Raw genomic sequence first — 16,646 nt, forward strand, 5'->3', positions numbered from 1 at the left:
TTTTTTTTTATAAAAAAGAAGATAAACAGATAAAGTAGAATTTTATATATATATATATATATACACCTTGCTACGTGTACTGCGTTAGGCTAACCGAGACTTGTCATTTGCACTTACTTACATATGTTTTGATTGCTTCTATTGTCCTCATTTGTAAGTCGCTTTGGATAAAACCGTCTGCTAAATGACTAAATGTAAATTTGAATGATGCAGTGCTAACTGACATAGCATTTATTCCAGTAGCCTATAGAAACTAAATGTATTTTCTGCCTTATGTGATAAAAAATGTTAAAAAAAATTTTTAAAAAAAAGTGTAGTATATAAACAAATCATAAAATTGACAATTAGGAAAATATAGGAAAAAATATTACAGAATACAGATGATCTTCATCAGTGCATTTAATTTAGTAGCCAATTAAAAGACATAAGAAAAAAACCTGTCAATTAGACAAAAAAAAAAAACTGCCAACACCCAACCAACAGTTTTTTAAAACTTTGTTGCTAATATCATTGATAATATGGGTCAATTCGAGTTACGGAAATGTCAAAATCATTAAATGAATAAGAGCAGTAAAATAAATTAGATAGATAAAACATAAAAAATGAAAAAATTAAATGTAATAAAATCAACTAAAACTAAAAATTACAAGATTACAAAATAACTATCACCATTAACATAAACAAAATAACATAATGAAATGTAATGAAACAAAAAAGATTACAAAATATAAACATTAACGTAAACAAAATAGCATTATAATGTAATGAAATATAATGAAACAAAAATTAAATAATAATAATACCTTAATAATTATTACACATATGGACAAACCCATAAAATACCTAAAAAAAATACCTTTAACAAATGGAAATATATGTCCTGAAATATGTCAATTTTATATAAAAACTATAAATTATATTATGTTTCTATAAATGTTAAACAAAGTGCAGATGTAAAATTATATTTTTGGAGTACCACAACTCATCAGCAGTATCATGTCATTTATATTACCAATGTTGTGCATATATTGTATATTGAATGTGTAATGAAATGTTGTAGCTGTTCCATATTTTCATATTTCAGTTTTCTTAGGTTTCCTTCCTTTTCTCTGAGATGTTTAATAAATGAATGAATGCTTTTCTCAATTTACTTATATCTCTTGTTCACACTGTAGGGTATCTACACGATAGCACAATGTTTAAATTAGAGGAGGTGATACAATTTTGTTGAAGAATTGTCCTAATTTTAAAGACAACTATTTTTCTCTGAATGTCTAATAATGACTGGTTAGTTTTCACTGGGATGTAGCTCTGTTTAAGCAGTGAATTATATTGACAAAAGCATCTGCAATGTTGATGAATAACACAAAAGGGCTGAACACCCTCGGGCCTCTCTGTAAGGGACCACATCATTTAAATGAACACTGTGCTCCACATAAAGTGCATCATGATGCTTCATTGCTGGCTAGCTGTGAGTCCCTCTGAGTTACAGCCTATGCTGGGCTCTCTAGAGGAATGACTTACCAATAGTACCATTCTTTCATTGGTTACTGATCTCTACATAGTTGGAGTAATATATTAGTCGTGACCAAAATTTTTAGGTACAGTTTGTATGTGAACCGTTTGTTTTTGTGTTGCGTGAGGCAATCTTTTCTGAGGTTTTTACTTGATCATTTTAGCAGTTCTTGAATCTTGGCTGAATTTGACATGCACTAGAATGAATAGAATAGAATAGAATAGAATGTAGTAAAAATTAAAATAATAAAATAAATAGAAAAAAAAATCTGAATTATTATAAAATATATATTCTTGATATAATATATTTGATCTATTAATATTGATGTGATTCAATTCTCTAAATAAACAAAAATAAATAAATGGTTGTAAAAAAAATTATAAAATAAATACATTTGAAGTCTTGATATAATATATTTGATCTATAAATATGGGTGTGATTTAATTCTCTAAATAAATAAAAATAAATGGTTGTAAAAAAAAAACATTTGAAGAAGATTGATAGATAGATAGATAGATAGATAGATAGATAGGTCCTCTAAATAAATAGCTTTATAATTTTATAAATTGTTGTAGAGCATTAAAGGCCATTAAAAAAATAATTTATGGTAAGTTTATTGTATGATTATGGACATGAATGCATGAATTTAAAAGCAACTGCTGGGTTATTTCAGACTTTCTCCACTGGTTTGTGGAATCAACCTGGTCAGTGGTACCAATGAGGTCCAGTCTGTCTCTGACAAACACCGCTCCTTCCCAAACCCACATCAAAAACTCAACCAGATGTTTCATGAAGTACCAATAAATCACCACGGTAAGAAAGCTATTCTGTATTACCTTCATAAATGTTACAAAAATGGCGCAAGGCATTCTTCACTCTGCTGCTTTATACTCCCAATATTTCCGCAAACTGACAAATTGTTGGCACTAATGCTGGAATATGCATTAACTTTACAAACACGCAGCAGCGTTAGTCAGCAAAGTAAGTCTGGGACAAATACCTCCTTCAACTGATTTTACAGCCTGTTTCAGGAAGGCCTTCATTTACGGGAACAGAGCATTTCATGAAGAGGCTCATTGTTGCTGTTAAAGATTTATAGTTGCATTTGCTTGTTTCCCGTTGTCTACGTGGTTAGTTTATAATAACAAGTGGTAATGATTTAAATCTGGCTCTGTTAAATCAGTGTTCGACGACAGCTCGAAAACCACTAAATTAGATAATTTAATCTGATCCATGTGCATGTTAACTGGGTCTAAGCAGGAAAAAAAGATGATTAGACCCGTTTGTAAACAAAATGTGATTTTTTAGGGATGCTCCATAAATCCTTTAATTAAATATTGAGGTGATTTAATTTTTAAAAGATGTTTGTTCTTTTTTTATTGTGGGAATATTAACTAATAAACTAATATGAAGTATCAAAGAGCAATAAAATGTGTTTAGCTAATTCTGTATTTTCTGTGTCTGTGTCTAGTTTTTCAGGCCACTTTTAATCGAGTTGAGCAGATTTCCAGCAATGGAAGAGATGATCTGCATAATTTTGACCAAAATGGATTTCCTTTTACGTGTATGAACTCCTCTGGTAAGTGTCAGTTTATGTCAGTCAGCTCTTTGCCTCTATCTCTGGTTCAATTCTGCAATCTCTCTCTTTGTTGGCAGGCTACAGCCTATCCCAGGACATACAGTCGGGGGGGAGTGGGAATTGCCCCCCTCCCTGTCCCGTTCCAGTTGGGATGTATGAGCGCTGCCTCAATCAGATCTGCTCTCTGTAGACTTGAGACACACCTTTGGTCCACTGCACCTGAGAGCAGCAGCGCAGGAACGACATGAAAGCATGGGCCTTTGAGGAAGTGCAGCTCTGAATGAAGACTCTTTAAAGAAAGCTGTGCCAGGCAATGTCCTCTGAGAGATTCCTCAAGCAGTGCATCAAAAATCAGAGAAACTCCTCAGATCGGGCACTGATGATGATGATGATGTTGTTACAGCCTTATGTTTTGATGTTAAATAGACACTGTAATTTTCTCTTTGAGTGTGCACAGAGAATGTTGAGGAGAGATGCTGTTTACATTGAGTTGGTAACATGACATTTCTTTGTTTTGTTGTATTTTTAAGCATTATGTTCTGTCTCATAATATGTGGTTAGTATCACATCATATGATGTACCATTTTGCCTTCTTTCTCAATTAAATTAGAGAAAATCTAAGAAAAAAGAGCATCCCACTGTTTTTATCTGTCTGTCCAGGTTTTTCCAGGCGTTTTGACCTTGAAATGATCGTCTGCACTGCAGGCTAAAAGAAGAAACTACTACTAGAAGAATGCTGCCATCTTGTGGTTAACTCTAATATAACGCCTGAAAAGTTTGTCCCTTTTTTTCTAATCCAACGGTAGTTTAGGTTTACTTTTGGTTAAAAACCAGCTCTTGTTATTATATTATTCTTAAATTGTTAAGTTGTTTTTCAGCTCTTGGTGCGATTTTTAAAATTATTAATATCTTTACTTGCTCACTGGGGGCTTTAAAACAATTAGGCTAAGCGCGATTTTCTGTAAATTTGTTATGAAACAACAAAGATTATGAAAAGCACTATACAAGTAAAAACAGAATTTTCAGAGCCGTGAACAAATAGCTAAACGTCAGCTCTCTTAAAAAGGTAAATAATATACAAAAATGTAGTCTATTTGCGATTGGAAAATCAAGTAAAGTGATAAATACTCACAATTTACATAATGTTGCTATGCGAGTGTCTTTAGCAAAGTGGTTTGTGGACTTTTATCTAACTTTTGGGGAAACTGGAACGTTGTTTAAAAATGCTGTCGAAATTAACATCATATATAGGCCTATGTAAAATGAATATACAGTTTTAAGAGTCTCCCCTCCCTAACATTCAAGTCATTAGGGGATCAGACCCCACAGAAGACCTATGAAGTAAATGAAGGAGGTCTGCCTTGCCAGGTAGCCTAAGTTTCTTTCCCTCTCTGTATTCATTCACACTTCCCCTCTGCATCACACACACAGGATGCAGAATTTCCACATTCCAGCAGGTGTTGTGTCTATCAGGACACGCCCAGCGCGCGCGCACACACACACACACACACACACACACACACACAGACAGACAGACAGACAGACAGACACAGAGACAGAGAGAGAGACAGACTGTACAGTAGAGAGCGATGGTACTGCTGCTCTAAGCGCTTTGTGTTGCGGTGATCTGAATGAATGACAGCCAGCCCAACAGCTCACAATAATGACACCTGAAGGTAAGCGGCACTTTTAACACTTTACTGTTGCTCTGGTACGATTGCATCCATTGTATGAATTTTAAATAAAGTTAAAATTGCTTCGTTAAAAAACTTTGTACATGAAGAGAGATGACTAGTTTATGAATAATAAATGTCTTGACCGTTTCTGCTTTGCAGTCATACAATCGGCCTGTGTTTTGTATTGATTTATTGTTGTTTTATGTTGTTAAGCAGACGCATTGTGAAGTTGCGCTCGAGTAAAATAAAAGATCCGCTATCTGAGAGGAAACTGCTGGAACTGGGTGTAACAGTGCGCATTGTTCTGCCATGAGATCATGTAGGATAGGTTGTTTGTTTTTTTAGATTTCACAGATCTCATTTTTATGGGCCCAAATGTTTAGTACTTTCTCTTTTTAAGTGAACTCATGTTTTCAGGACTAGTCCAGTTACATCTATAAATAATAAATGATCGAATCCCTCGGCTCCTCTCTCCTCACAAAGACTGGAATCGTTTTATTAATATTTAGTTAAAAAAAAGAAAGAAAGTACACAGTCATAGCTTGTTTGGGTCAAGGTTTCTGTGATGGTCCGGTTTAGGCTTACAGGATAGAAAATATCATTAGCTCATTATCAAACAATAGAAGTTGATGAACATTTTCCATCGTGATTGAAAAACAAACCTGTCTGCATGTAAGAGAGGTCAAAATTTAGGTGATTGTTTTGTTGAACTTAAAGCCAATATTGTTTCTTTCCAATGGTAGACCTATTGCTTAAAATAAAGAATTTAGAGCACATTATGAAGGACTTAATGAAGGTGTGGACATCAAATCTCAAAACGGTGATACTCCATTACTTATTATTACTTCATTGCAAGGTTAATTTGTATTAGTTGTTTTTCTGTATTAATCTAGATTTATGATGTTCGTCACTGGTGCAGATGACACAGCCTTTTAATTTCAGTGACACAGAAAATCTTTAGGCCGGTGTTGGGTAAACAAATAGCAGTTGATGATATCTGAACTCAAATGAGTGTTTCAGCAGTATTGAATGGAAGGCTGGATTGGCCTGGTTCCTCATCCCTCGTTCCTGATGTGGATAGTCACCGTGTTGTCAGGGGGTTTGCACATTCCACTCCCATTGTTTACATCAGGAAAGTCTGATGCCAGGCCTATACTTGCGGGGAACGAAAACATGTACAGTCCTCTGCACAGCAGGGGAAAAGATATTGGAGCAAAGTTCTCTTCAAGATAACAGAAGAAGAATTCACTTTTTGTGAAACTAATCATACATTTTTTTTTACCAGTAGTTTAAAAGTGTAGTTTTTACTAATAAAAGTAGAACATAATCAATAGCTTTTAAGGATATATTGTTGTACATGCAGTCAGTGATTACTGTCACTAATCTGTGCATACATTTATGTTTCCATAGCTTTAGAAATTGTATTACACATGAACAGCAAAGCACTTAGTTACTCAGCCATCAAAGGATGTGAGTGATAGCCTATATTTGTTCAGTTCCCAACCAACCGTGAGCTGCATGGTTGCCAGATAAGATGTTTCTCTGTGAAGTGTGGACTCCTGAGCCCCGACTCACCTCATCGCCATGCCAACTCCCACACAAATGACAACAGTGCAGAGCCCCAGCCATGTTGCTATGCTGCTCAACCTGAGCGAGCAGATCCCTGGAGGTCAAGCTCGAACATAACAGAAAGAGAGAGAATATATTAAGAGTGCATGTTATATTTTACTCTTTTAAGATGTAGAATCAGATAGCATGAAATCTGTAAGTCATTTTTTGGTTGACCGTGTAGCACTTTGTGTTTGTTTTAGTGGTCCGACTTGTCAGCATCTCTTATCATCTTTGATATACATTGAAACGTTCAATGTTATTGACAGTATCAATATAATTGACAACCTTTTGAGTCCTCCACCCTAAACCTCACCACTGCTCAAAGTTTCAACATTTTAGTAAAAATATATAAATATTGTGTTATATATTTACTGTATATTTACAAGATACAGGAGATTCCCTTATATGTGTAGACTTTAAAATTAATGCAAATTTTTGAAATCACATAATATGGAATGTCAGATTAGTATTTTTTTTATAAGATTTATTTTTGGCGTTTTATGCCTTTTGTTTAGATAGAACAGTAGGTCGACAGGAAGCAAAGTGGGTGAGAGAGAGAGGGGGGTGGGATCGGGAAAGGTCCGCGAGCCTGGACTTGAACTCGGGACGCCCGAAGCGCAAAGGCGCTACATGTCGGCGCACTGCCCACGAGGCCATAATTCAGTGTTTCTTAATGACAAATGTTCTTAAGTACCTGCAGTGATGCTGAAATAAAAGCCAATAAACAAAAAGATTAATATATTATAACAAATTAGATGTTATTTATATATTGTATATTATAAATTATATGCATATTATTATATGAATTATATATCATTTTATTCATAATTATAAATATCATTTTATATATTTATAAAAAAATATATAATAATTATATTACAATAATTTATACAAAAATTGCTGTCCCACTGCAAACAAAATAAAATGTAAAAATGATTAAATAATTTTTAAAAATGAAAATAAAATTACGGAATTCTTTGAAAATAATTGAATGGAACCAGGATTTCACATAGAACACTATAATGTCAAATTATTTAAATGCACTAAGTAAATGTGATGGAACACATAATAATACAATAAAATCTTCTTATTAGTTCAGTATGTTATGAGGATTTGTAAACATTAGTACAGTTCTAAAACTATGTTTTAATACATAGTTTTAATAAATGGATGTTTCAGGGTTTTTTTTTTTCATGAGTGTTTTGTCATTCCATTTGGTGGCACTCATGATCATGCCACACTTCACTGTTTAAATATGATAAGTGAAGTTATTTCAAATCCTTGTTTTGTTTTGTTTTTGTTACAGGACAGGTCTTTTTATGCTGGTTTTGGCTTCTCCAAATGCTGCATGTGACTGAAGGAAGCGCTAAGGAATGTGAGTGTCCATCTGCCAGCATTTTGTCTCACTTTCCATCTGAGGTACCCAGTGACACTTGCTGCTTGAACTACTCAGGATCCACGTTCAACCAGGTTCCCTGGGCGGCTTTTTTGTCGCATGCACACCTGCAGGTTTTGGACCTGTGTAACTGTAATATCAGTCACATTGATCACAGTGAGGTCGGTGATGCTGTCAGTTCATTGAGGGAGCTGTATCTTGGCCAGAACAGACTGACATCTCTGCCAGATGACTTCCTAGCTAAAGCCTATAGTTTGGAAGTGCTGGATCTGGGAGAAAATCATCTGAAACATCTGCCCGAGCAGTTTCTGCAGAGCTCGGACAAACTGCGAGCGTTGATCCTGGGATGGAACCAGCTGAGCGCTCTACCTCATTCAGCGCTTAAGCCTTCGCTAGAGCATCTGGAGCTCATCGGAAACCCCTGGGCCTGCACATGCTCACTGTTGGAGGGCCTTCAAGGTGGTCCACACATCAACTCCAGCAGCCTTCAGGACCTCGTAGGTAATCTGACCTGTGCCTCTCCTCGGAATCTCTCAGGACGGACTGTTTGGTCTTTGCAGACGAGTGACGTGTGCCATTTGGCCAACCTAACCGCTCTCTTCATCCTGCTTCCCCTGTTTCTCCTCCTCAGTTTGGTGCTCTGCTGGTGCTGTGGGACGAAAAAGAAGAGGAAAGACAGCTCATCGTTCAGCCCGTCTCGCAAAAGATCCAACAACTCCCATTGCAATGGACGGTGGCCACATGACAAGCTGCCAACTGGGGAGTCAGCAGTGTCTGTAGACGGTGGAAAGGAGGTCATACTGAAGAACCAGCTGATGCTTCAGCCCTCGTCCAACTTGTTGGGCAGCACTCGGGATATTTATGAGGAGGTGGAGATCAAACTGAGCTCTGTAGACTCACTGGCTCCTCTGCCGTCCACTTGCTCCACAGAAGGGACCGCGGGAAAGCAGGACCTGGACACGGTGAGTGTGAGCGAAGTGATGAAGGACTCAGCCGATCGGGAGAAGACGTACCTGACCCAGTCCACTGAATACTACAGCCTGGTTCCCGGGATTGAAATCGAGGACTCCGATCATGGAGAGTATGAGAGTGTGAACCTCTCGTGACAGTACAGGAAATGGTACGTTTGACTGAGATACTCAGAGATGCAAGCAAGTACACTGGAGTTTGGGGAAGTCTGAAGGTGAGGTCACATTTACCGTTTTCTTGGTCAAATTTCATGGGCGAATCCAGCCCTTCCAATAAGAATCCGCAAAGAAGAAGAGGAGTTTTGTGTGAAGGTGATACCGGCTGCTCATGTTGATCACAACTTGCCTCGCTGACCAACACAAAGCTGCTTGGTTTGAAAGTGACATCTGCGTGAGCAGTTTTTTGCTAATGTGACTGCACCTTCAGTAAGAATGTTTCCCCTTTGGTTGCAAATGCACAGTGAACGTTGCTGTTAAAGGAAGTCACTGCGCCGTGTGAAGCCATTACTTTTGCATACAACGTGAATGAATTACTGTACTGATAAAGTGTCAAATGGAGCTGTTTGCAGACTCAGTCTGTTGCCAAGATAAGCTATCATATAGCTATCCCCTGGATATTTTCATTATATTGAGATTTTTATATCTTCGTCCTCTACTGTAATTTAGATGGGAAGTTTTATTATTGTAATATTACTTTGTGTTTCACATTCAGTTAGTGTTTAGAGTCAATGTAAAATGTATTTGGTGTCACATACAACTTGTATATCATCATGAAGAGGAAAAGTAACAGTAGAGAGCAAGAGAATATTAAACAGAAGCATAGTTCAGCCTCTGGTCTTTATCTTGAGTAATCAAATCTGCTCAAATTTGATGTATGCTTTCCTACACAGAATTTTGGAGGGTTACTGTTTATGTAACTATGTAAATGTTGAAAACAGTGATTATTTAGTCAATAATGTCTAGCCTGTTTCCACAGATGGCCTCAGCTGATATAATCATTATTTTGGCTTTGTTAATAATTAATGTATTTTTAGCGAGTTAAAAATCAACATAAACAGCTGTACTAGTCAAATGAAGTGGCTTTTAGATAAGATCAGACTGACTCAGCAAGTAAAATTTAACAAGCAGATTTCAGTGGAAAGCCTAAATAAAGCAGGCGAGGTTATGTACACCATTCAAAACAAGTAACACTCAACTTTTACCTATAAAATGACTTATAACTGTCTTTTTGTTGATTGAAATAAAGCTGAAATTAAATAAAATATAAATATTAGATGAAAAATGAAAACTTTAAAAACTTAAAATGAAAATGAGAGATGTTGCCGTGGCATAATGAAATAAAATAGGTTTAAGCTGAAGTACTAAAATTACTAAAACTGAAATAAAAATTAATTAAAACTAAACAGTAATATTAAAAAAGCTAATAACGATGAGAGAAGTACATGAAAGATAAACTAAAAACGAAAACGTAAAAACTATATAAGAAAATATAAAAATAATAATAAATACTATAACAGTATATAAGTAATATACAATAACACTGTCCATGTCTATATGACATAACGACAGAACAAACCTAGTACAATTTCTAAGGCCAGCAACAAAAAGGCCAGAAAAGAATGATGGTCAAACAACACTGAACAACACACACAGTTTTTGTGCATATGAGTTACACTGGACTTTCTGTATAAATATATTATGATAACTTGTGACATCATCAAACAATCCTAAAAATGAGAAATTATATTTCATTGTTGGCTTCAAATAAATGCTTTTTCACATAATTGTTGGTTTGCATTTTTTTTAGACTGATTTTTAACTCTTTCAGTGTTAGCTAATTGGACTACAGGCTCTAATCATTGGTTGTTTAACTGAAATTGCGAAAACATTTCTTAATTACACTCAATCCTAAGGGACCAAGTATGAAATGAATATAGCCGTTCCAGAGTCTCACATTGGCCTTCACAAGATCTGCTTCTGTGTCCCCATAATGACCCAGCCCATTCATTAGTGGCTGAAATCACTCCGCAGTAATAGAAAGCTAGCTCTGATTTCCTCCTGTGTGGGAGTTTGTAATTATAGCATTGGGTTACTCCGTCCAGTAAAACCTGCAGCGCCTTAATGGCCTCACAGGCATCTCTACCTGCCTGCTGTGGGACAGAGTCTTGTATTTTGGGCTCTATGCTGGGCACTTTACAGTTGTGAAATTTCTATTTTTAAAGCTTGCCTGAACAGACACAATTACAACTGAGATCAAAAGCTTGTTCTTTTAGAACAATGTAATTATTTAGACCATCACTGCAATTATGAACATGCCCTAATAACATATAAATCATTGTCAAAGTTTAGCAATTTTTTAGCAAAGACATTGATTTAGTGATTACCAGAAAGGTTTTGCTCAAACAAAAATGTAAAATGATGTTTCCTGAAAAACCTTCAAGCCTCTCAGGAGATTTTTTTTTTAATGACAATTTGTTCCTTTAAGAGCAAAAAGTGATCATATATTATTGCTTTTTACTGATTCATTTCTAATTTTTTAAATAAATGATATATGTTTGACTATTGTCTTGATGTGTTTTACATAAAAACATACATACATATATACATACATAGAAACATAGAAACATACATACATACTTTCTTACCTATTTGAATTCAACTGGAAAACAGGATATGTAAACAATGTCTCAAGGGGAAGTCTGGGTTAAACAAAACATGTGATCAAGCTTTTGCTTTGTTTAACAAGGGAGGGAAGGAGTGTTCAGCTTGTATGAAGTGAATTGAAGTGCTGTGACGGGCCTCCATACTTTCTTTTCCTTATAGTGTCTACTGCCCCCTAACGTTTTCTGAAAATCTGTAGATAGATAAAAATTATTGTAGATAGATATATTTTCTCTTTTCCCTTAATTAGACTATTTGGTTGGATATAAAGCATCTCAAGTTTTTAAATAACTTGTTTTGGGGGTTTTTGTCGATGAGCAGTTCACATGTGAATGGTTTATAACGGTGATATGAAAGAGGATTTATAACACAGCTATTTACCAGTTATGTAAATATGTTTGCACTTGATATCATCTACTATTATAATTACTTATGGCTTATGGCCTTTCAAGAAATTCATGTTTTATCGCATATGCCGTGTCTAAGAATTCCTAAATCCTTTTAATGCTTGTTGTTATTTAATATTAATATTAACATGCATCACACTCTTAAAAATAAAGGTTATTTTTAGTGGCATGGTTCCATGAAGAACCTTTAACATCCGTGTAATCTTTCCGTTGCACAAAAGGATTCTCAGATCGTTAAACTGTTCTTCACACTAGGAAGAAAAGTGGTTCTTTTAAGAACTGTTCACTAAAGGTTCTCTGGGGAACCAAAAATGGTTATGGAATCACTGCAAAAAGAGAAAAGAAAAAAATAAGAGTTTTTTTATTATTATAAACAAAGAACTTGAAAGACAATTTGCAAAATGCACAATCGAGTGATAAATACCTTGTCATAAATTATAACTATAAACACACAGTAATCATTCATAATGATGAGACCTGTGTGAAACTGACATTGACCATGAACGTGTTCTTTTAAACTGGGTTCCCAAACCATAAATCACAGGATGGATTGATAGCTCCACATTAAAGACAGATATATAAAGGAGAAAACAAGAGGTGTGTTTTCTCTCTAAAAGAAGACGAGCTTGAAGCACTAAGGTAAGAACAACAACAACAACAAAAAGACTATTCTATATGACAAATGCGTCACAGAATTGTGAAAACTTCTTAATTTTTTGGAGTGTTTTTCTAGTATTCCACCATGACGGTATCCTACACGCTCAAGGTGGCCAATGCTAAGTTTGGAGGCTTCACAAAGTTACTCTTCCGATGGAAAGGAAGCATTTACAAGCTTCTATACAGAGAATTCCTGGTCTTCTGTTTACTGTACAGCTTCATCAGTATTCTATACAGGTATCATGACATTCAAAACATTAATAATCCACATTTTTTTCAATTTCACATTCTTTTGGCTGAAGATTTTTATCCAACGCAAATTATAAGCGAGCAACGTTTTGAGTGCCAAGTCATAAGAGCATGCCACTTTTTGTAATGCCAATACAGTTCATACTGAAAGGCCAAGTTTTAAGGTTAGTTAGAAAACTAATTTAATGCAAGTGATATGTAGAAAGAAGAGATACTTCTTTTTAAATAACGGTTTGAGGATAGATATTGGACTTGGTTATTCAAGTGCACATATGAAGAACTGTTGTCCCTCCAAAACTCAAATCAATCCATGTTGCATCTTACAGGTGTGTCCTCAATAACGAACAACAAGAGGTGTTTGAGCGACTTGCACGCCATTGCAACAAGTTTGCTAAACTCATCCCTATGTCATTTGTTCTTGGTGAGCATAGATGTTCTGACCATAGCAACATGACATTACTAACTCTTTGGGTTCCTTGCACTAAGTTAAACTGGTCTGTGGTGCTTGTTAGGGTTCTATGTCACCCAGGCGTTTCAGCGTTGGTGGGGTCAATATACAAGCTTTCCCCTGCCAGACAACCTGATGATGGTCGTATCTGGAAATGTCCACGGCACAGATGAAAGAGGCCGTCTTCTGAGGAGAACTCTGATGAGGTATGCAAACCTGTCGTCGGTCCTCATCCTGCGCTCCATCAGTACACGAGTACGCAAGAGATTCCCAGCTCTGGAGGACATTGTGGAGGCAGGTAAGAACTTGTTTGGGAGGAATAGAAGTACTGGATTACGTTTCAAGGTGTTTAACAAATCGCTATAATAAAGTATGGAACCTTTGCATTGTTTTCTACAGAATTGCTATTATTTTTTACAGACTATATACTTGGTAATGCTAATTATACAAAACTTTCTTCATACAGGCACAGAAAGTAGCTATAACTTGCAGTTCAGTAAGTGAGTCAGACAATGATTCATTAGCTGTTATGATGTATTTAATTCAGTTAAGGATTTGTTAGACTGATTCAAACCTAATTCGGATTTATGATTCACTAAAAGAACCAGCCCATAAGAGTCATTTGTTCGTGAGTCAGTCCTCCTCTAGTAAAGTATGTTTTTGATTCACTAAAAAGAACTTTACTTCACATTATCCCGTGACCGTACACTGGATAAGTGGTTTGGAGAATGGATGGAGGTATGGTAGCATTGTACATTTTTAATTCACTAGAAAGGATCATCTCATAAGATCCAGTTGTTCATGAAGCGGACTACTCGGTCGTTTAATAACAGGCTCGTAAGAGTCACCCTGCTAACAATTTTTAGTTCTCAGAACGTTGTGAAAACACATATAATGTTCTCTGTTGGCTAGCCAGGCAAGTCTTCTTTACGTAAATCCCCCCCAAAAAAACCTGTTAGTTTGGAGAACATTTCCCAGAATGCTCTTATTTAGTTTCCCAAAAATGACCAAATGGGAACATTAGGGTAAGGTTCTGTGTTTGTTGGTATTTATTTGTGAAGCTGCCAAGTCTGGTCACTTTGTGTGTTTTTAATTCACTAAAAAGAAGTGGCTCATAAGAATCTTTTATTTGTGAAGCGGACTAAAGTTGTGTTGTATGTTTTTGATTCACAAAAAAAAAAAAAATCAGTCGATAAGAATTATTTATTTGTGAATCAGACTACTCTGGTCATGTATGTTTTTGCAAGGATAACTGAATAAAAAGACATTTCTTGCCATTACATATTAAATGCAGACTAAGGAAAAATATGATTTCTTTTGACTTGGAGGTGAAGTGGTGCAGGAAATACTGAGCCACTGGTATGTGCCATTCCAATTTACTTGATTCCGAAGAATATATCTATCATAGCATGTCATTGTCTTATTCAAAACCAGTGAATTTGTCAGAATTACACTCTGGGAAGCATTTATTTGACATATTTTTTACTTTTTTTTGCAGGATTCATGACCGCAGACGAGCTCAAAAAACTAAACCATCTGTACTCTGACTTCAACAAATACTGGATGCCACTTGCATGGTTTGCAAATCTGGCATCACAAGCAAGAAAAGAAGGGCGTGTGAAAGATGACATAGCCTTGCGACTGCTCATGGATGTACGTGTGTTTAAACATGTCAAGATGATGCATGCGTGCCATAAAAGCACAATAATTCCTTCCTTTCTTCCTCTTTGTCAGGAGCTGAATAACTATAGATCAAAATGCAGCATGCTCTTCCACTATGACTGGATCAGCATTCCCTTGGTGTATACACAGGTGAAGCTCATCTGACAGATCTTTCATGGGTGTAGCTCACCGTATGACCTTCTGCTCATCTCACTTCTGTTTGGATGCAGGTAGTGACGGTGGCTGTGTACTCCTTTTTTATGTTCTGCCTAATTGGGAGGCAGTTTGTAAAGCCTGAGAAACCTGATGAAGACAAAATTCATCTGGACCTTTATGTCCCCATTTTCACTCTACTGGAGTTCTTCTTTTACGCTGGTTGGTTAAAGGTATGATTGCTAGTATAAGAGCATATTTTGTACTACATAATTGGTTTGATTTCTCTAAAATTAAGGGTACACATGTTCTTAAAGGTAGGGGAACTTATTATCAACCCATTTGGAGAAGATGACGATGATTTTGAGACCAACCAACTCATAGATCGCAACATTCAGGTTAGTAAATCAATACACACATGAATCAATAAGTAAATCCATTTCAAAGGATGCACATGTTGGATCGTAACCACTCGTGGTAATGCTTTTCATTTAATCTAGGTTTCCATGCTAGCTGTAGATGACATGCATCAAAATCTTCCTCTCCTTGAGAAGGACAAATACTGGATGGATAAGGGTCCTTCATATCCTTCAGCTACTATGAAGCCTGTCTTCATGGGTTCCACACATGACATGAGGTACAATGACAGACTGTAACACCTATCCATAATTCATCCAACAAAATCCCATCATAAAAGATATGTAATGTTAATACCGCCAACATTCAATATACTGTGGGCTATATCATTATTCCAGTCATGTAAGACGGTTGGTCACATAACTTTTAACAAATGTTATCTGTTATCAAACACAATTACTTAATGATTTCCTTAATGAGGAAACTGATATTTGAAACTTGTAAGTTGTGAATTTATTTAAAAATCCTTGTGATTTACTCTCTTAAAAGGTTAGTTAACCCAAAAATGAAAATTACTCACCCTCGTGTAGTTCCAAACCCATAAGACCTTTTTCATCTTCGGAACACAAATTAAGATATTTTTGATGAAATCCAAAAATTTTCTGACCCTCCAAAGACAACAACACAACTCTCAGATTTCATTAAAAATATCTTAATTTGTGTTCCAAAGATGAACGAAGGTCTTATGGGTTTGGAACTACATGAGGGTAGTAATTAATGCCACAATTTTCATTTTCGGGTGAACTATTCTTAGATTTCATACATTATTGACTTTGGTATTCTGTATTTATTAGGATCCTTGAGGATGATAACGAGGAACCTTTACCAACCCCCAAGACACAAATGCTTGCCATCAATGTGTGGCCGACTACACACAAAATAAAAAAGCAGAAGAACAAGAGCTTGCAACAATTATGTCTTTGCTGCAGATCTAAATGTAAGGGTGAGCGCTCGAGGCTTGAACAGCCTTCCAAGAGCAGCATCCCATCACCACTGCAGCAACAACACATGACTATTCAACACGTCTGCCATGATAAACTCTTGGGGTCACCTGGAACTACGGGACAAGCAAACCAAGAGCCATAGATAAATGTGTAACTACCCAGTCAGGTTTTGCTTTGCAAGTATTTTTTTGGACAGTCAAGGATGAGAGGATACATGCTGCAATATTTGAACCCTCATCCCTGCTTACACTTTCGAAATTGTTTTGGATGCACTAAATTGTTCATGCGACACCTTTATTTTA

At 36.0% G+C, this 16,646-nt stretch overlaps 3 protein-coding genes across 3 annotated transcripts in view; all 3 read left to right on the forward strand.

Annotated features, from left to right (window-relative positions):
• Positions 1-3,621, forward strand: part of LOC107729466 (zinc finger protein GLIS1-like) — a 34,075-nt gene extending 30,454 nt beyond the window's left edge. Inside the window, exons 8-10 of the mRNA XM_016539984.1 lie at positions 2,190-2,329; positions 2,988-3,095; positions 3,173-3,621. Coding sequence (XP_016395470.1) covers positions 2,190-2,329; positions 2,988-3,095; positions 3,173-3,285 — 361 coding nt within the window. The 3' untranslated portion in view covers positions 3,286-3,621. The remainder of the gene's footprint in view (positions 1-2,189; positions 2,330-2,987; positions 3,096-3,172) is intronic.
• A 1,117-nt stretch (positions 3,622-4,738) lies between these two features.
• LOC107729472 (leucine-rich repeat-containing protein 38-like) lies at positions 4,739-9,989 on the forward strand. The gene is made up of 2 exons (XM_016539997.1): positions 4,739-4,771; positions 7,689-9,989. Exons 1-2 carry the CDS (start codon positions 4,759-4,761, stop codon positions 8,882-8,884), a joined length of 1,209 nt encoding a protein of 402 aa, XP_016395483.1. The 5' UTR covers positions 4,739-4,758; the 3' UTR covers positions 8,885-9,989.
• A 2,552-nt stretch (positions 9,990-12,541) lies between these two features.
• On the forward strand, positions 12,542-16,486 carry LOC107729385 (bestrophin-4-like). Its single transcript, XM_016539871.1, has 9 exons — positions 12,542-12,708; positions 13,047-13,141; positions 13,233-13,466; positions 14,667-14,821; positions 14,903-14,980; positions 15,061-15,216; positions 15,301-15,381; positions 15,484-15,620; positions 16,195-16,486. Exons 1-9 carry the CDS (start codon positions 12,557-12,559, stop codon positions 16,484-16,486), a joined length of 1,380 nt encoding a protein of 459 aa, XP_016395357.1. The 5' UTR covers positions 12,542-12,556.
• Positions 16,487-16,646: the final 160 nt, after the last annotated feature.

This window comes from Sinocyclocheilus rhinocerous, unplaced genomic scaffold (genome assembly GCF_001515625.1).
Source record: "Sinocyclocheilus rhinocerous isolate Xijiao unplaced genomic scaffold, SAMN03320098_v1.1 scaffold1785, whole genome shotgun sequence".
Classification (NCBI taxonomy): domain Eukaryota; kingdom Metazoa; phylum Chordata; class Actinopteri; order Cypriniformes; family Cyprinidae; genus Sinocyclocheilus; species Sinocyclocheilus rhinocerous.

Coding starts and splice junctions, on each gene's coding strand:
- LOC107729385 (XM_016539871.1), top strand. CDS start 12,557: ATGACGGTATCCTACACGCTCAAGGTGGCCAATGCTAAGTTTGGAGGC. Junction 14,822..14,902: donor CCTTGCGACTGCTCATGGAT/GTACGTGTGTTT, acceptor CCTCTTTGTCAG/GAGCTGAATAACTATAGATC. Junction 15,382..15,483: donor TCATAGATCGCAACATTCAG/GTTAGTAAATCA, acceptor CATTTAATCTAG/GTTTCCATGCTAGCTGTAGA.